The 20,318-nt window shown below is 43.2% G+C and overlaps 1 protein-coding gene across 12 annotated transcripts in view; it reads left to right on the forward strand.

Moving 5' to 3' along the window:
• The first annotated feature begins 370 nt into the window (after positions 1–370).
• nfixb (nuclear factor I/Xb) overlaps positions 371–20,318 on the forward strand; it is a 137,683-nt gene continuing 117,735 nt past the window's right edge. For 10 of the 12 annotated variants that reach the window (XM_031571917.2, XM_031571970.2, XM_031571937.2 and 7 more), the window contains exons 1-2: positions 371–463; positions 17,322–17,405. In XM_031571917.2, coding sequence (XP_031427777.1) covers positions 386–463; positions 17,322–17,405 — 162 coding nt within the window. In that variant the 5' untranslated portion in view covers positions 371–385. Of the gene's footprint in view, positions 464–10,753; positions 11,582–14,014; positions 14,076–17,321; positions 17,406–20,318 lie in introns of those variants that run through there. The other 2 variants (XM_031571988.2, XM_031571951.2) reach the window with 2 other exon arrangements.

Consider the following 20,318-nt stretch of genomic DNA (forward strand, 5'->3'; position numbering starts at 1 on the left):
GCTTGGCCGCCTCTGGAGTTGGGTTGTCTGTAAGCTTGCATATGGCAGGGTACTTGGACCCATACTGCATGGGCACAGCTGCTTGGACTGAGCTTCTTGGCATTTTTTTGGGTCTGTGTCCTCTCCTCTCCTCTTCCTCTTTCCCTCTCCCTCTCTCTCTCTCTCTCTCTCTCTCTCTCTCTCTGCGTTGTGCGTACACATTCACACACACGCATGCTGAGCACATCCCTGTAAAAATACTGCTCCTCATTGGCGCTTGCGCCCTTTGCTTTTTCCTCTTTTGTCGCTCTCCTTCTTTATTTATTTTATCATTCTCTTATTTATTTATTTACGTCTTCCCTGCAAAGGATTTTTTCCTTTTTTTTCCTGGCGTCGGAGTGCGGGAATGGCATCGGACAGAGAGTGTGACCCAGGGCTCAGGTGGCAGCTGTGCTATGACTTCTCTGCCAGGTCGTGGTGGATGGTAGGGATACTCCCTCTTTTCCCTTCCTTCCTTCTCTCTCTCCCTCTCTCCTTCTCTCCCTCTCTCTCTCGCTCTCTCTCTCTCTTCACTCTCCATTACACTAATTGAAGTCAGGAAACTGCAATTAAACAGTAATGGCCACAGGAACAGTGGTACTTTATAAGGCAGTGTTGTGAATTGAGTGTCTCTGCTTTGTTACATTTGCTCAATTTCTGAGATGCGAGCTGTTAAAAGTCAGGCTGTTTCCGAGTTTAAAGAGGTTTATGCCTTTATGATTTGTGACATGTGCAGCTCAAAAAGTGTGTTAAACTTTTGTGTTTTGTTCATGTAGTCTACTATTAAGATTCTGTTTCTTAATGAAAAGGTATTTTTGTTTAAAGCGTTGATATGCTGATCAGCATAGTATTTAGTTCATTGAATTGTTCTACAGTGAAATATACTTGTATAAATTAATTACGTTTTGACATGGAATGTTCAGAGAGCTCCTAGGTCTCTTAGAGGACACTAGTTTTTCATAATATGTCATACAGACAGTTTGGGAATGAATGAGAGGGAAGTGAAGTTCAAATGTGAAATGCTATAAGTGATGAAAGCCATTTCTCTGCTTGTTTTTGTCACATTGCATAATTCCAACTGAAAACATACTGGTGATTTATAGTACTTTTCTGAAAGCCTAAAATTTATGTTTTGATGATGACAAAAAAAGCCACATTTTCACCTTGCTTCTTCATTCACCATCTCTGATTATTACTACAAGAAAACACATAGGAAAAGAACACACAGTTCGAAATAAGGCAACAAAGTAAATTAATTCATTTTTGTATTTTACCCAGTGCATAGTATCAGGTATATTGTATTACATGGTATCATTCTTTACATTACTTTTTTGTAAAGTGATGTTTGTTTGATAACCATTCAAGGCCACATTTACAGGGTAAATGTGAACACAAATAAATGTCACAATATAGGATTATTTGTGAAGATTATTTCAACAGTGTTACTTTGTTGCTATGATGTATTGGTGATTTTATAATGGTATGATTACTCTTGTAAATTAGCTTTAGTGAGCCCAAATTTTCCGTAGAGTAGGGGTTTGTGTGCAGATTTAGTTTATTTACTTCCATACACTGAACTGATAAACAGACGTCTGTCTCTACATCTCATGCGTACACATGGCTGTTGTCATCCTGGTTCTGCTGTTTCTTTGTGTGTGCAGCCTTGAAACATACAAGCTTCAAGCTTTTGCTTTGAACACACACACGCACACACACACACACACACACACACACACACACACACACACACACACACAAACATGAAATAAAACCCTGTAGTCACAGTGGGTCCCTGGACCTCCCCGGAGGCTCGACACACTTTGGAGCCTACAGGCACTTCTGCAGAGACGAGAGTGCGCTGTGCTTACCACTATTTAGGGCAGTGGAGGTGCAGCCGCATGGGCAGCCGGGGTTGGGAAAGGGGGGCAGAAGGTTGGGAAAGGGGGGCAGAAGGCTGGGAGAGGGCACGGACGGACCTCCATCGTAAACCCACGGGGCGCGGGAGGGTGAGCAGATACACTCTCTGGCCGTGTGCCAGGCTGCTCTCCCTCGCAACTACAGATAAGGGGGCCATCTGCATAAATGTGTCACAAGTGGAGAAGGCTTTAATGGGCTTTGCAGGTATCTGTGAGGTAACAGTTGAGGCATGGCTGCTCGCATAACTGGGATGTGGCCTGAAGTAGCCACACCATACGGGGCAGGGAATGCTACTAAAATGAGCACAAACTCACACAGGTAGGGGCTGTGGGGCTTCAGACACATGCTTAGGTCAAAATGTGCCTTAAACCTTTAGTTCACAAAAAAACTCTTGTATTGTATTAATGTTACAATCTTTCCTTTGCTGACAATGGAGTTTGACTCCAGGGATTTACGATGCAGGAGTGTGCAAACTTCACACCCAAGTCTGTGGTTTGGTTGTTTCCAGCTCCGGTCTGGTGTTCTAGTATCAACATAGATTACAAATGCTTGTACCTCGCCACTCAGATGTTTGCTGATGATCTGAGGCTTTCTCTACAGATTAGTCACATGTGTACAGTAAATGTGACCACAACCAATTTTCTGCTGTAACTACACAAATGGGCCGTTTAGCCAGGCTTTTCAAAGCAGGCCATTTAGGAGTGCTTTCAAGTGGCTACAGTGGGCTGAAAAAGTGGTAGAAACAGCTGTTTCAGTCAAACTGCCACATGTTGGGCTATTCCCTCCACCTACACCGCTGGTACGGCAACACTGTACCTGTATTAGGAACAACATTCTAGTCCTCTAATGCAAGCTGTGCTTTCAGAACATTTGGTTCATGCCTTACCTGTCCTTCACCGCGGCCATTAAGCTGAGGCATATGCGCAAGAGTGCTGCGCTGCCTGAAGTAGGGTGCTGTGGCATTTCCTCTCCTTTTTGTCAGATTCCCTCACAATATTTTGGACTCCCCTCTGTGTTATTTTTTACATTGTTGCACTCCGTATGTTTTTTGGCCTTTGCTGGGAGGCATAATGTAACACTGTCTAAAGAAATGCTTGTCTGTTTCAATTATTTGTATATACTCATGGAATCCTTGTGCTTTACTGATGTCATACCTGGCTACTGACATATAACATGGCAGTTGCAAGAGGTAACTTCCTGCAAGGACAGCCAGCCCCAAACCTTCATCTGTGTCAGCGTCCTGTATTGTCTATTTGGCTCGTTAGTGGCTGTGCTATGCCTGAAAGCCTATTCTGACACTGGAAAGTTGTATTGTGGGAAACATGGAGGAATGGTGCAGTTGGACACTTCTAAAAAATGGTTCGCAGTTGGAGTGACAGTTGGATGGCACATGTGGTCTATTCTTGCGTTCTGAGCAATAGCGTTTTTTGGCATTTTGAAAAAAAACTAAAAACAACGACACAAATATCCTCTCTTCTCTTTCTTCCCTGTCTGTAAGGGTCTCTAGTGGGTGACCTATGCCAGTCCTTCTAATCACATGGTTATTCCATACCCTGGGGTCTCTCAGGTCTCCCTGCGACGTGTGTCTCGGTACACACACACACACACACACACACACACACACACACACACACACACACACACACGTCTGTCCTTTCTCTGTTCAGGAGCCCCGCTCTCTGCCACCCGTGCTGGCGCTGCTTCCCGCACAGATGCCCCAGTCTCTCTCTCTGTCTTTCTGTCCTAGTCTTTCCACATGTCTCTCTCTCTCCCTCTCTCTTTCCATCTATTCTTCCCTTTGCGTAAATGCCCACAACTCGCTCTCTTTCTCTTCCTCTCTTCCACTTCTCCCTCTGCACAGATGCCCAGCTTGGCCTGCAACAGCTGTCCCGCCATGTGCTGCTACCAAGTGTTGCCGTGGAGTTGGGGAAGGGTGTGTGCGTGTGTGTGTGTGTGTGTGGATGGGAGAGGGGGCTCATGAATATTCATGTCGTCTTGGATCCTCTCTACCAAACAGAGCCTGGCACCACTGAGGAAGCCCCTCCCCTTGTTAGTGAGTGAGAGGGTATGGGGAGGGGGGGTATTTGGGTGGCGCCGCTTAGTGAGTGAGAGGGTATGTGTGGGGGGGGGGGGGGGGGTGTATTTGGGGGGGTACTGCTTAGTGAGTGAGAGGGTCTGACTCCATGGCACGTTTACACGGACAAACCTCTCGTCTCTCAGGTGCGAAAAAGTAAGAATGCAAAAACACACAGGCAGAAGAGGAAGGGATTAAAGAGGCAGAAAAAGAAAGATGGACAGATAGAGAGAGTAAGAGAGAGAGAGAGAGAGAGAGATGGAAAGACAAAAGGAAGAGATAAATAGATGCCAAGGGAGAGGAGAGGACAAGAGGGAGATAGCTTGCTTGTGAGCAAACAGATAGCAGAGGGAGAATGATGATCCTATAAAGAGTCAGCGTTATTCCAAAGATTAAGATATTTGGAGGAACATAAAAGGGAACTGAGGAACATCATCCTCATCATCTTCATCATCCTCAGACCCGGCCCACAAAGCCTCTGAAACAGTCGCTCTGTCTCGAGTCGTCCGAGACAGCTGAAACACTTTTTTAAGTTCTTTCAAAATATTATGAGCTATGAAGCACTGATCAAATAGACCATTATCAATCACTTCATTTCACAATGGTACAGCTTCATGTGAACTCTGGGGAACGGGGCGATGTGAATTGACTAACATGGAGGGATATGAAACACTAGGGCGGAGAAGACTGAGAACAACTTTGAACAGTTGGGGTGTTTAAGACGAGTGCAAGTGTGAGGCAATAGAGCAACAAAAAAAAGAGCTATGACAAATGAAAAACTAGGGAATATTGGGGGATACCAAGACAGAGAGAGAGAAAGAGCCCTAGAGAAAGAGGAGAAACAGGGTAGAGTATAGAAAGAGAGGTACGGGGAGATAACAGATGAGCGTGGATGGCACTGGGGGTGGTTGAAGGGGGAGAGCCGAGGGGGGCTTCTGCAGATCTGAGAGGGACAGCCTCTAGTGTGTCCTGCTCATGCTTTAATGGAGAGCCAGGAAAACAGATTATACCAGCCCTCCTCTCTCTAGGGGGAGGGCAACCCCACTCTGCACCTAACCCCCCCAATACACAAACACACGTACACACATACACACACACTCCATCCGCACACCCCCCCCCCCTGCCCTCCCCTTTGTGCTACTGGTTGGACTTGGACCAGAAGACATCACCATGATCAAGTGTGTAGAGAGCCTTCAGCCTGCAACCACACCAACAACAGCAAGCAACGCAAGCGGGTTCTGTACCTATTTAATGATCTGACTGGACAATAATACTTTTTGGAGGCATTGTGAGTGAGCAACCTCGCGTAAAAATTCTGTGATCCATTTTTAACAAGCCCCGAAGAACAGCGCCGCGGAGGCTTTGACTGGAGCGCGTGCCGTGACGTGACGTGCCGCTCCAGCATCGCTCGTTAAGAGCTTTGCATCATTACCACTATTAAACAAGACTCCTTTTCAAAGTGGGCAGCGACGCCATCTCGGCTCAGTGCATCATTAAATCGGCCTGGTAAACAGATATATATGGTCTTCACAGACACACACACACACACACACTCACATTTATATGTAACATTTTACTAATCTCCCAATGAAATAACCCAAAAGCAGACACAATCACACACACTCTCCTACCCCTAATCAGACAAATACACACACTCTTACACACATACACACACACACACACGTACACTTAATCAGACCTATAAACCCTACTTGGTGTGGTAAGATAAGCTCAGTGCTCATAGCCTTTCTCTCCCGAGAGCAGCTCTCCTCCAGCGCTGCCGTGTAGGAGCCTGATAAGGTGGGAGAAGCAGGGGCCACTCCATTCCTGCTGGAGCCACCCCACCAGCCACCAATCACCTCGCTGTGCTGGGGTTGCTAATCTCACCAATGACCACAGATGCTGTGTGTACCTGGCCAGGCTGGCGTGTTTCTCGGGAGCTTATGTCTTTGTCACAGAATTATGATCATATATCTCTTTTTTTTTTTTTTCTCCCCTCAACACTGCAGCCCCATGCGTGCTCAGCCCGTGCCTGGCTCTTGGATGCAGTGATGGGGAGTGTGCTACCTGGAGCAGCACTGCTGCCTTGCAGTGGGCCGGTTTTATATCCTCGCTCCCGTTAAAGCCTCCTCTGCTTGTGAAAGAGAGCTTGTTTTGAAGCAGCACGAAGCTTTACCTAAACTTTAAAAGGAGACACTTCACAAGGGTGATTGATCTTAGAGAGTTTAATCAAGTTGTATTTGATTTCACCATTAAAAATATGTTCAAAGCCAACTCAAGTCCTTTGCCAGATTAGCTGTATAATCCTATGGGAGGTTGAAACGTACACCTTTAAAATGAAGGGGTTCTTTGAAGCTCTGCTCTGCACTGTGGATATCCAGTCTGCTGCAAGCAGAAGGCCTATGGGAAATTATTGTATTTTTGTCCTTATTATTTCAAATGTATTATCTAAACTCAAAATCAAACATGACTGAGGGGTTCTCTGAAACAATAAAATTAGGTTATTCTCAAGAGCCTCTGTTACAAATTAACAAGTTATATGCAAGTTATGTGCAACATTACAGCTGTAGTAAATGTTCACAACTGGAGTGAGTTTGCTTGTTTCGTGGCTCATCACGTCAAGATCTCTGTCTACACTATGTGTTCCTGATGTGTGCTCACTGGCCTGTTTTCTTTTCTCAAACTCCAAAGTCCAGGCCAAAGGATAAGGGACGTGTAGCCTGGAGTTGCTGCGATGACAGCCGTTGGCCCAGTCAGCCTGCCAAGGTCAGCATTCCGTGCCTTCTCGTTGCTATAGTTGAACCTTAGCTTGGAGGCCTTTCCTTTTTATTACGGTAAGAATGGGGCTTCTCGTATACAGAACACAATTTGAGAGAAAGCCAAAGGTCCTGTAGTGGCCTATGTTTTCTCTTTTCTAGGCGTAAAATCATAGACGTTTGTTATAACGACGGTATATCTCAGTATATTTATGCCTGGTTCAACGGAACCACATTCTCAGAATCTGAGTCTGATCACTTTAGCCAGCTTGTTGCTGAGAGTCGTTTTGTTTGATTGTCACCTCAAAACAGGTGCGCAGGAGCCATGGGCACTGAATTTACCCTTACAGTCAAAACGAAGGAATAGATCAAAAACATGAAAAACAAGAAATCGACAGAGACCGCACAAATGTGTTTAATTTGTTTCAAGTTCATTTGCAAGAAAACCGTTGGTAGTTTAGGCAAAGGATTTGATCTTAGGCTCGGCTAATAACTAACTTCAGCCAGAACTTCAGTTTCCAATATGTCAATGTAATACAAATATGAAAATATACCTCCACATTCTGAATAAAACAAATTGTACCATGTGCTAGAGCATCTTTGACTCTTTCAATACAAAACTAAGTAAATAAAAAAGCAAATTGACATTGTAGCTAAATCTTAAACTAACCAAGACATCAAAATAAGACAAATAATCAATCACTAAGACATTTGAGATAGAAAAATTAAAATAAAATAAATAATTGAAACGTTCTATCATTAAATTCGTGACCTATATGCCTTTGTAACTTGCAGTGATTTCACCGTAGCGTGAACTGAAAGTAAGGCTGGCATATTTATGGTAATATCAAAGGATAACGCATCCTTCTTTTCCAGTCCTTGTGATGTAATGTATACTAGCACAATTTTACTCCTATTTTACGCATAACTTATGAAGTCCTTTTGTGTTCTGAAGTGTGTGAGTGAAGTTCCCCCAGTTTACAGAGGGTGATGTAACTAGCTGTGCTGTGTCTGATTTCAATAAAATGTGCAATAAATTACTATGTTTTGCAGGGTATGGTGCACGAGTAGATCCAGCTCTCTGTTCTTGCTATTCACATTTGTAGGGGTAGTTTAAGAGTTCACGGTGGTAGGCTGCTTCAGTAGCCTTATATTTGGAGTGCTGTAGAACTGGTTCTGCAAAGATGTTTTCAGGTTTAATTATGTTTCCCACTCACCTGGGGTTGTCTTCAAGCCTGTTAGGGCCTCTTGCATTTTTAGCAATAATTCAGTAACTCAAAACTAAGATTCACACAATGCATATGCAAAATGAAACTGAACACTGAATGCAAAGTAAGGCCAAACTAAAGGAAGTTCGGAGCAAACATGATCGATCGACAAATCGAAATCGATTAGAAAAGTTGTATCCGTGTGGTCTTCAATCGCAAACTGATTCACATTTTCAAATCTAGCCATGTTTAAAGTATTTTGAACAATGGTACAACGAACAAAACGTCTGAATTAGCTATAGATGGTATCCATTATTTAGGCCCACTAAATGTATAGACATTATAGGAGAGAGAGTCAATGTCTTTGTGATAACTAGTTTCACATTTAAGACCTATTTTTTTGTTGAACTGTAACTGGAAACTTTTTTTTTTACATTGTCCAATTCAATCTTTTGTTTCTTTTCATGGACCTCCACTGTAAATAAAATGTATCATTTAACAACAATTTTTTGAATGCACACTATCACTGGTATGCATTTAAATGGTTTGTATTATGATAAATATTTTATGATAATGGTCAAAGCCACGTTGTCTGTAAACGCAGTGTACAGGTGAATATGGCTTCAAGAGAATGTTGGATAACAGACCACTACACTGCTAACCAAGTCAAGATATATTATTGTTTAATGTACTAATCTCAGAATTTATTATTTCGTTTTCTTCTTATTTATTTTTTTAAAACTATGATTTTACATTAAACTTTAAGAGCAAGTGTATACTATTCTTTACAGTAGGATATTTCACGACTTAAACCCGGCTCTTTAGAGATGTGTTGAAAAAATAGTTTGCACTATGCAGTGGGCGGATGGGTAAAGTTCTTTATGAATTAACAACATTAAATATTGAAATACCTTAAAATCATATGAAAATCGAAATAAAAAAAAAATGTTGCCTATTATAACCAAATATTTGCACGAAATTACACAGATGACTGAGTGGCGCAGCTGTTATTTTGTAATCAAGCGAAATGATGGAGGAACAAAGGACTGCTTTATGAAATGTTCTCCCTTATATTTATACCCACGACATGTTTAGGTGCTGTCATTAGCTTAGGTCTTTCAGAATCACACATTCGTCTTTAAGGTCTGAAGAACTCTTCTTGGCTACAGGTAACTCACCTGCCGGGACAGAAGAGAGTCAGCCATTTGCTGCATGTAGTCTGTTCACAGACTGAAAAAGCTGAATGGTGTGTTTGATTTTACAAAAAAAAAATCTTTTTTTTTTAACCCTGATATCATAGAACTCGGAAACATGATGGAATCAGTTACTGATTTTTGACTACTGAACTACTGAATATTTTCTTGTAAAATATAAAATAGAACATATTATTATTGACTAGTCATCATTTACACAAATAAATGGTAATACAATATAATATTAATTAAGCATTAATTCATGTTCATATACAGTACAGGCTGAATTGTATCACCAAGCATGTATCACACAAAAGCGGGATAAACAGGGAACATTTTCATTTTAAATACCTGGTTAGAGCTATGCATAAGGACTATTCACTCCACCAGGATAACAAATATATTCTTCAGTTTTAGACAGAGGAATTCAGCATGTTATACTCACTCGTGCTCTCCTACAAGATTAGCCCATATGCCACAATAGATAATGATTGAACGTGGATGACAAAACGTGCTTGATCTGTTGTGTAAGATTTCATTCCTAAAGGCATATTTATAACTGGTTTGATAAACAGTATTTGTCTACTTCTCCGTGTATCTGAACATGAATGCGACAAAGGCGCTATTGCACAGTGTGCTAATGTGACATGATGTAGCCTAAAGTATGGAAGCTTATAGATACTTCAAAAACTTAACAAATGTATAGTTAGTTTGTAGGCCATTGTGATGGGACAAGCAAGGAGTGCAGTTATCAGCCACCACACCACAGACACACGTCCACCCTCACTACAGAAGAAAGTTACACTTGCCTACATTTCAAGTTGGCTATAGGCTGCATAATGTATGCAAAAAAAACACTGGAATAACGAGGCAGCCTATTCATACAAGGGTAATTCACTGATATGAACAATACATATTTAGTATTTATAATCTCGTATATACCAAACTCACCATCCATGAACTGAAAAAATTGTGCTTGCACTTGCTTGGCATATAAAGAATTATAAAGAGAATAGGTGACTCTGCTGTAAGGCAAATTCACAATAATGAAATCAGTGGCTCCACCTTTAACTTACTATCTACAGTTAGACATGTTGTAGCCTATGTGATTTGTTATGAACATTGAACGATTCGAAGGAGAGTAAAGAACAGGAGGCAACAACACATGGTTCAATGTTTCCCCTTTTAGACAGAAATAGTTGACTGTTAGGCTACGGCATGGCCAGTCTTAATGTGGTCGGCATAACTCTTTCTTTGTACCATAACAGTACACACCCCTCCGATATCTTCTCATTCATCAATCTTAAATACATCCCCTCCCTCTCCTCAAACTCCCCGCATAGTACAGCTATATGCTGTTACCGGTGAGGAGTACCTAATCCCCTGCCGTCCACGGTTTACTCTGAGCCCGTATTTAATTCCCTTAAACCCCCAGCTGCCGCCCTGGTTCTCAGTGAACACGACAGACTGTGAACCTGTTCTCGGTTATTAATAATTCACCAGGCTCGCTGCATCTCCGGCCGCCATCCCCGGCAGCGACGCATCGCCCTTTGGGCCATCACAACACGTTCGGGTTTTCGCTTTTTGGCAAAGCACCTCAGAAAACAACCATTACTCCGCTGATTACATTTAGAGTCTGCATCGCCGGTAGACATTGTTTGTGTATGAATGTCCTCCGCTTCATATACCAGCAAGTGCTTTTTGCAAACGAACCCCTTCTCCGACTTTGTCTATATCCATAACCTGAAAGTACACCAGTACTCCATTCAGCCATTTCTCTCCCGTTAAATCCGACCGTAGAGCCAGATCAGTGATACAACCAAAGCAAGCGACCATCATTTGCGTCCCTGGAGCGGAGGATGGAGACTGCGCACGCACACGCTTGAAGTTCCCTGGAATCCCTCAGTTGCAACAGCTGATTTCAAAGCGCGTGAGCAGCAACTTCTCACCGTTTCTCTGTTGCGCGTGGCTAGACTTCAACTCTTGTGACTGGTGCCGCTGACGAAACGCTGACACCGAGCGCGGACTTACCTCGCCTGGGATTCGGTGGACGGAAGGGATCGCTCACTGTCACACTTACTGCAACAGCACGGACACAAAAGCTCTGAAATCAGTCTTTTGTCGAACCCCCTCGGATTATTAACCACCAAATACGAATGAAGCCTTCTAGCAAACAATCAACCAGGATAAATCAACAGCGTCTCTCATTCCGGGGAATAATATAGACCACAATTAAAAAATATCGTTAGCTCGGCTACGGGTCGTCCCGCATTGGTCCTTCTGCTTCCGGTATCACCGAAGAAACCAAGCCGTTTGTGTTCCCTCGGCCACAGTTTTTTTTTGCTGCAGAACTTTTTCGTAAAAAAAGGAAAATGGGTCTTTGAGGCGGTTGGCAAAATTCCCCGCTCTACAATGGTACGTGCTATGTAAATCAATAATTTGTTCTTTTGTGTTTCGCAAAGCCCTTCATTCTATTTTCTTTTGCACAGCAAGTAGTTGCAAATTTGTTTTGACAGCTTTAAATACCTATGATGAATACTTTAAATGTCACAACTGGTGTGATAAAGAGTGGGTGTGTAAATGTCTATGTAATTATCTAACGTTAGGCTACATTACCGTTATATACTTGTTTCAAGACGCAGATGCCAAGCTTCCCACTTTGAAAGCAAACCAAATTACGCTGGTGACTAACCTTCCAAACTTTGATAATTAAGCACACATTTGACGTTGCACATTAGGAAAAATGTAAATATTCCCACTGGATATAAACTGAAAGCACTCACTTTGGTGTGGATGCCCCTTGTCTCTGAACACCGTAGTGTTCGCTACGCATAAGTCATACAGGAGTGGGGTCATTTGCAAATATTTAATATGTAAGTCTTGAATGTAAGTAAACTTTCGAATATAGAGGCTATATTTTACACCAAAACCTCTTTCGCAACATAGGATATCAGTAGCCTATAAGGTAGATATTAGCTTGACTGAAGTTACCCAGGCCCTCATCAGTCATCTTGTATCAATTTATAGATCTGTCGCACGTGCACCTCTTGTGCCATCTATACTCATTTGTGCCACCACGAGCTTGTCACTCACCTCCCACCTGTTCATTATCAGAGGAAACAAGCTAATAGAGCATGATAAAATATGATTAAAATGACACCGATTATTCTTTGGAGTGTCAAACCTTTAACGTGAGCAAGGGTCTAACTATATAGTAAATCTGTTTTATTAAGTTTGTAGTTTCTGACAGTAACAGGTCAGCTCGTGGGATATCAGTGGCTAAGCTGATGTGTGTATAAGTCATTGCGCAAGACATTTTGTTTATTATGACCTATAGTCTTGAGATGTCGTTATGGAGTCTATCTCCCTGGCCTGCTGTATTTAATATTTTGTTATTAAATAGCCACATCTGAACAGCAACTAATAGATGCATATCTTTTATCTAAAGTATAATCAGCTCGTCATTGATTATTTTAATATTTACAGCAATCAAATAATCACTTTTTTTTTACAAGAATCTTGATTATATTAATAAGGAGATACTGACCCATATATAATTGCGATTAATTCATTTTATTAGATCTTGTCTTTGAAATCATAGCATTCCTAATGTGGCACAGTGGATTCCTTTAAGTAGGGTGGAATGTGCTAGTTTCAAAGATTTCATCTGAGCAAGTAAGGAAAAGTAACCTTGAGGGGCCAAATGCTTCCCAGATGTGGGAGTATATCAGCACATAGATGCAGATCATTATTTGTTTACTTGCACAATTAAATGGCTTCTGTCCAAAGAGGCCAATAGTAAGAGAGAGATGAAAAAAAAAACACATTCTGCACAGATCTCTGGTGTATCCCTCTTGATGAGGGACCTTGAGACGTGTATTTGTTTTTGGGGTGAAAGGATGTGAGATGAAATACAATTTCCCCATAAAAGCAACACAAGAGGAAACCTCAGCCTCTTCACCATGTAGAGCTGCTGCATTGGATGGGCCTCACAGCCTGCATGTGTAAACAATTAATTCGTTTATCAGTTGGTTCTTGAAAGATTCAAGTAATTAACATGTCCAGTGCTCACAATGGCATCTGTACATTAATACTTGAAGATCTCTCTTTTGTCAACATTTTTGCACACTTCTTAAACTACTCATTGAAGATGTGCAGTATGCGATTAGCATTTAAATAGACACTTAACCAAATTAAAGTTAAAATGTAGACCCCCCCCCCCCCATTTGTTTTTGCAGCGTTTCCTTTTTCATACCTAGAAGTCGCTAATATTCAGCACAGAGCTACCAGACGAACTCAGATGACTGCCTTGAGTGAAGTTAGGTATGTCTGGGCCTTATTTGACTTAGTGAAGTTAGGTCTGTCTGGGTCTTATTTGACTGTACTTAATAAGGAGCAGCACAACCTACAGACCAGGCTGCCTGCCTGAGCACCATTGAGTCATTTGAATCCATTTAATTTTGGATGTTGATGTGCTGTCCTCTATCCCTCCCCCCTCTCTATTCCTTGTCATTTATAAGAATGTTCTAGCCAGACCAACACTTCTGCCTATATCACCTCTAAAAGCCCCAATCACTCTGCCACTGGCTAAAGAATTCATTCACATACAAGAATATGTCTGTAAAGCCTCACATATATGCAAACTGTAAGGATGTTCTGTAATGATTCTTAGTGACAGAGTTCTGATATTGTTTTTCATAAAGTAGAAAGCCAAGTGAATTGCCAAGAGCCAAGGGCTCTACTGCGTATGTTAGGGGAGGATTATAGGAGAGAATTGTACTTTTAAATTGTAGCCAAAGAGCTATATGCAATCTGCAATCCTAATCATAGCCCTTCTGTCTTTCACAGTCATTATAGGCCTCCCTCCCCCTATACAAGCACACTCTCTCCTCTTTCTCCTGAGAAGCAGGTATAAAATATCTCATTTTCCCAGTAATACTCCCCAAAGTGGCTTTGGCAGTCGCTCACAAAGCACAGATTTCTGCCTGTTTTATTTGTATTTATTTTTTTCATTATTTTTGCATCGCATTTTTTACAAACATTGTCACACCCCCCCCACCCTCACACGTACACACACACACACTCAAGCACTCATCTTTGATGTGGCTGCCATATTACCTAGGTTTGTTAGCTTGTTAATGGGTGTGCAGAGACTGTAGCCACTGGTGGATTTTCAGCTACTCAATCCAAGTGTCCTTGCAGCAGAGATGAAACAGCGTCAGGCCTAATGAAGCTGATGAGCACCATGTCAGGACTAAAATGTTTGTTTGTGTGTGTGTGTGTGTGTGTGTGAGGGAGAGAGAGAGAGAGAGAGAAAGGGAGAGAGATGGAGAGAGAGAGAGAAAGAGAGGGAGAGAGAGAGATTGAAGTGGATGGATATCACCATTCTTACTCTTACAATAGTAATGAAGCTGGTGGTTTTCCTATGACTTGTTTTGTGGTCAGAAAGACTGATTGAGGAAGGTGGAGGAAGCATGGTGTATTTTTTTAGTGTGTTTATGGGTATACTTGTGTGAGTATATGTGCACTGATTTATCTTGTGCCATGAACCGGAGCCAACTGGAGCATCTCCCATCCCACATGTATAGTTTGATGTGGATAGACTTTGCATTTGTGAGCAAGAGAGGGGAGGGGAAAGCTTCAAGAACTTGAGATTCAAGAAAAGCAATCTTTGTAAAAGACCCATCTTTGTCATACAGTAGATTTAGTGTTCAGACATGTGAAGAATAGAAATCTCAGAATTGAAATGTGAATGACCTTAATAGATATTTCACAGTAACACATTTACCACAGATGGCTACAATATCGGAAGCATTATTTATGTATATATATTTAATTTAGGTTAGATGAACCAGAGAGTTGACTTCAAATGTTTATTCTTTTTGTTCACTTCTTAAGTGTTAATTAAGGGAGGCCTGGTGAGCATTTTTGCTAAAGGCTGCCCATATGGATTGGGCATATGTTGCATATATATAGAAAAGGGTGGCATATATAATTGATACCATGCTCCATGAAAAAACAACAGAGGGCGGGAAAAAGGGGGCTAGCACTGCTGGGAGCTACATCAAACAATCAGTGCAAAACACACACACACACACACTTACACACACACACACACTTGCACAAACGATGCCCCTCTCTCTTCACTGTGAAGGCGATCCAGGCGGAAGGGAGAGCGGAAGATTCCATCCCGTGATCTCTTTTTTGTCTGCCCTTCGTTCATCTGGCCGTCCGTCTGTCCGACCTGCCATTGGTCCTCTCGCCGTAGCTCCAAATGTGCTCCTACGCTCTGTGCAGGGGGGCACTTGGTCTTTTTCTCTTTTTTTTGGGTGAGGAGTGAACCCAGAGCCTGTGACACTCTGTGTCCGCCTCCTTCTGTTACAAACACCACACACACACACACACACACACACACACACACACACACACACACACGCTCACCTATTCTCTAGTCCTGGTGGGGAGCGGAAAGGGATAGTCTGTTAGGGAGTGTAGCATGCTGTCAGTCTCTTCTCTCTCCTTCTTTATTTGGTTGGGAGGATGCAAAGGCTACATGAGTACCATTTGGTTGCCCAGCCTGTTCAACCCATGGAGGAGTACCCAGGGATTGACCAAAGGGATCCTGCGCCTCTTTTGAAGTTGTGTGGAGAGTTGAACAAATGCTCAGAGGGAGGAGAGCCAACTCTTGCCTGCCTTTCTCTCCTGCTCTGGGTTGTCGAACACGGTTGATATGTTAATGCATATCATATATCAACCCCCCCCCCCACCACCACCACCACCACCACACACACACACACTCCCCCAGACATGATTTGGATTCATGTACGTCCAGCACAGCACAGAGACAATAGGTTGTGACAACCCGCGCAGCCTCAGAGCAATGCGAGGGTAAGACAGAGGCTGCAGTGCTAACCTCTCATTGCAGGAGATATGAATAGCTTGTGATTTAGCCACAACTTGGTAAGCCAATGTCTGGTACTTATTATAGTGTTCTATGTGTGCATGTGGATCTGTGTGTAAGAGTGTGTGTGTAAGTGTGTGTGTGTGTGTAAATGTGGATCTGTGTGTAAGTGTGTGTGTGTGTGTGTGTGTGTGTGTGTGTGTGTGTGTAAGTGTGTGTGTGCATGTGGATCTGTGTGTAAGTGTGTGTGTGTGTGTGTTTGCTCTAGCAAAGGCAAGTATTTTTATGATATTGTGTTTGTGTGCAAGTAGCAGTGAAAAGACAAGAATTGTTCTCTCAGCTCTCCTACATACTGTAAATATACACACACACACAGACCTATATAGGGGCCCTGTCAGCAGTTGAAGCAGCAACATTATAATTTCTCTCAGTTCCAAGGAGGAGTGGGGCTGTTGGCAGAGGAGGAGAAAAGTCCTGAGTGTTTCTGGGGGTCTGCACTCTTGGCTGTTATCGGGGCTGGCCAGACTGGTTGGTCATTCAGTGCTGAAGGCCTGGCTGCAGCCTGCCGCAGCATACAAATGAACTGGGCTGAATGGAGACGACACTTAGAAAAATACCTTGGCTGCACTGACCTGAGAAGGACTAGTTGTGTGACTGGTCCACGCTGAATAAAGTCGCAGCAGAACAGGAGACAGACAGAGAGAGAGAGAGAGGGAGAGAGAGAGAAAGAAAGAGAGGGAGAGAGAGAGGCTTGGAGGTGTAGACAGGGTGCAGCTCCGGGGGCGGTGTTCACACTTCTCTCGCTTTGACCGTGTGGTGTGGTGTGGTGGATTTTTTTTTCCCCCTGTGAGATACGATCTGAATTCAAGTCAAGAGTGAGATCTTCATTCTGGGGCCATTCTGCAGTCTCTCTTAAGAGCCGTGTTACAGATTTAAATCTGTGTTACAGATGTATTTGTTTTATTTATTCATTTAGAATACACGGTTTTAGCAGTGTAAATATTACTGAAGCATTTCTGCCTTTTTTGCACTATTTCCAGCTTTTATTTCCACTGAGTGTTTTGTTAATGTTTCTAATAATATGATCAGTGTAAAAAAATACACCAGTAACACTGAGAATAATAAAGTGAAGTTGTACTGTATGATTAAAACTGTTGTGGGAAGGTGAAAATGTACAGATTGCCTGTGATGATGCAGAAATGATACAGATAGCCTGAATGCCTATCTGAATGTCTGAATATCTGAATGTTTCAGGCGACCGAAACCTTTCTGGTGAACGAAGACCCTTCCAGAGGTCCTGGGATGCCTGAATGCTTTGTAGTGTCTGATTCCTACAGGGTATGCATTATTATTATTATTATTATTATTACACATATTATTATTATTATTAAACATGTTATGTTAGTCATCAGTAATTCTTTTGACTGATAGTCCACTTTCATGCTCTGCGTAATTGCACCACAATCATAATGTCATTCACAGCTCCCTTTCCTCAGCTGCAACCCATTACAATCATTATTTCCACACACACTTTCAGAAAAGAGGCCTTACAACTTCGCCGAAGCGCCATTGTCTCGTGGGAACCAGAATTATAACGATAATGTGCAGCGTGCACACTTGTATAAAATGAAAAAGTAAAAAAAAACTAAGAACTACAACACAGCTTGAAAAACACTCTCTCTCAGACACACACACACACTCACAAACACACACACACGCACCGTACTTGCACACGCTCACACACATACATACACACACACACACACACGCACACACAACTCGCATAGCTTTTAAAATTCCACCCAGCGTGCACATTGGATTTACAGCTATGGGAGTGAAATAAAATGGTAATAAAATGAGAAGAACGGGATGGAGCTGGGAGTCTGTGCATGACTGAAAATGTGATTGTTAATGAGGTGGGAGCCGCTTTTCTACTCTTTGTCTCCAGCGCAAAAGGCTTTTGCCAAGTTTTTCAGGGGGAAATCTGGGTTGCTCCAGTGTATCGAGTGTCCCGGGGTCCAGGAACGAGCTGTAATGAGGGGTGGTGGTGGTGGGGGGGTGTGCGGATTCGGTATTGTGGTTGGTGGACAGGCAAAGGGGGAGGTACGTAAAAATGGCCATATTGGATAGCAAGGGGCAGTGGGTTCAAGAGCATGCAGAGGAGTGGGTAGCTGGCTGGCACGCCCCTGCACAACGCAGAGGCTCATTGACGTACCGAGGTCAGGCGACACCTGCCCGTAGCGCAAGTCCAACCATAGCATCCATTTTGTGATGTGTGCCGTTCACACGACCCTTTGAGAGTGCTGCCGCTGCGAGTGGTCTTTGGCCACGGTCCTTCAAAGTCCGCGAGCCCTCCGCCGCTGCTACTCTGAGCCAATGTCTGAGTGAGGACAGCATTTTTGGTTTTCTTCTGTACGACGGCTAGGGGTGTGTGTGTTTTTTTCTTCGGAAAGCCTCATTTGATACACACACTAAATCATCATGGTTTATGTGAGATGAAAAAAAGCATTCACTAGTCCCTGTACTGTGTCCATACGTGCCAGGCGAACAACACAGTTGAGCTCCATGCAAGAGGATTGTGCAGCTAGCTATAAAAAATAGACTAGAATTTGGTCCCTCTGAGGGTTTGAATTTTACACTAGGCACTAAACGAGGTACTGAAAGATTCAGCAGAGATTGGACTGAAGTGTTTTAGATAACGGCAGGCTGACTCCGTGCCCTCTGGTCGGATGCCTGCGTCAGTCCCGTCCACCGCTACACGTCATCCCCTCAAAGCCTGGCCCAGTGAGCACTTGTGGGACACTGGCCTGTGACCAGACTGCTGACCCTTTGATGAATTCTGCATTTCACGTGTGTTCTGATGATATTTTGAGCTGATCGACGTTATTGTCAAACAGTTAATCATGAGTTAAAAAATAACCATTAAGAGGTGTAGCTTCTGAGTCATATTTAGTGGAAGTCGGGACTGTCAGTGACCGTGAACTACTCCATGTGGTGAGAGGAAAGTGTGGTGGTTGGTGATGTGGTCTGTGTTTACCCCCTTACCACATGGCCTCTCACTCCCTCCTTTCTTCCCCTCTCTCTCTCTCTCTCTCTCTCTCTCTCTCTCTCTCGCTCTCTCTAGTTCTTTCTCTCTCTTGCTCTGTCGTTTTTTGGCTCCCGGGCCGTACGCAGTAATTGGCCACACAGTGCAGAGATCTCTTTGTTTCTCCTGCAGCGGCTTGCGGTGGAAATGCACGAGCAGTAGGCCCCATAAATCCACAGGCCTGGATGGCAGATCCAAATTTCAGCCCCACTTCTGCACAGTGACTTCACCCCACCCGCCATGGCTCTCCACCCCAAGACATGTTCCAAAGACGTCTCGGCATTTGTTTCACCCTCCCTTAAAACATACACGCCGAGAGACAGACAGACACTCAGATACTTCTTGCATGTACTGTAAATATAGTCTGGTGAGCACAAGCACACATGCACACACACACACACACACGCAAAACAGATCGCAGCTCTCGAAATGCACATAGCAGTGTTTATCGAGTGTGCGTCTGCAGGTTTGTTCAGTTGCCGTCCTTGTGAGAAACATGTCATCTGGTGCACACACTTTCCAGAGAACTTACTTTGACTTCCAGAGAATTTGGGTATCCCCAGAGCTGGCTGTGGATTCTCCATGAGTTTTGCAGTAGTGAGTGCTACACACTCGGGCGACCAGTGAAGTTATTGTTGCTGTGGTGCGTGTGTATGTGGCGACTCTCCCTCTCTGTGTGTTGCAACTCTGTTGCATTTGTTTTGTGGGAATGGCGAGAATGTAATGTGTCATTGCACCAGCACAGATTGCAGAAGTTGTGCAATTGTGCAAACTGTTTTCTATTCACCCAGTTCTCTGTCAGGGAATCTTCACCTATATTCAAATATGTCAGCCCTGACAACTAAAATGCACTATACCAGTTTTTGCACGTTCCCTGCATGTTGGCACAGCTTACTGGAGCACAGGGTTACAAAATTATGAAATTTTAACTTTGAATGACAAAACTAAATTTACGATCTACCTTTTGTATGTGAACTTACTGCAGCGGCTGCTTTCCCACTGAGCCCTTGCGTGACTGCAGAACACTAACATAGCCACGGGTGTGTCTGGATGTGCCGTTTAAATCAAAAGCTGGCACAACCAGCCAGGGGCGTCGCGACAGCCCGAGGTAGATGGGGGTCCCTGAGGACAGCTGATTACATTGGTGCACAGCAACGACAATTAGA

Source organism: Clupea harengus, chromosome 1 (assembly GCF_900700415.2).
Source record: "Clupea harengus chromosome 1, Ch_v2.0.2, whole genome shotgun sequence".
Taxonomy (NCBI): domain Eukaryota; kingdom Metazoa; phylum Chordata; class Actinopteri; order Clupeiformes; family Clupeidae; genus Clupea; species Clupea harengus.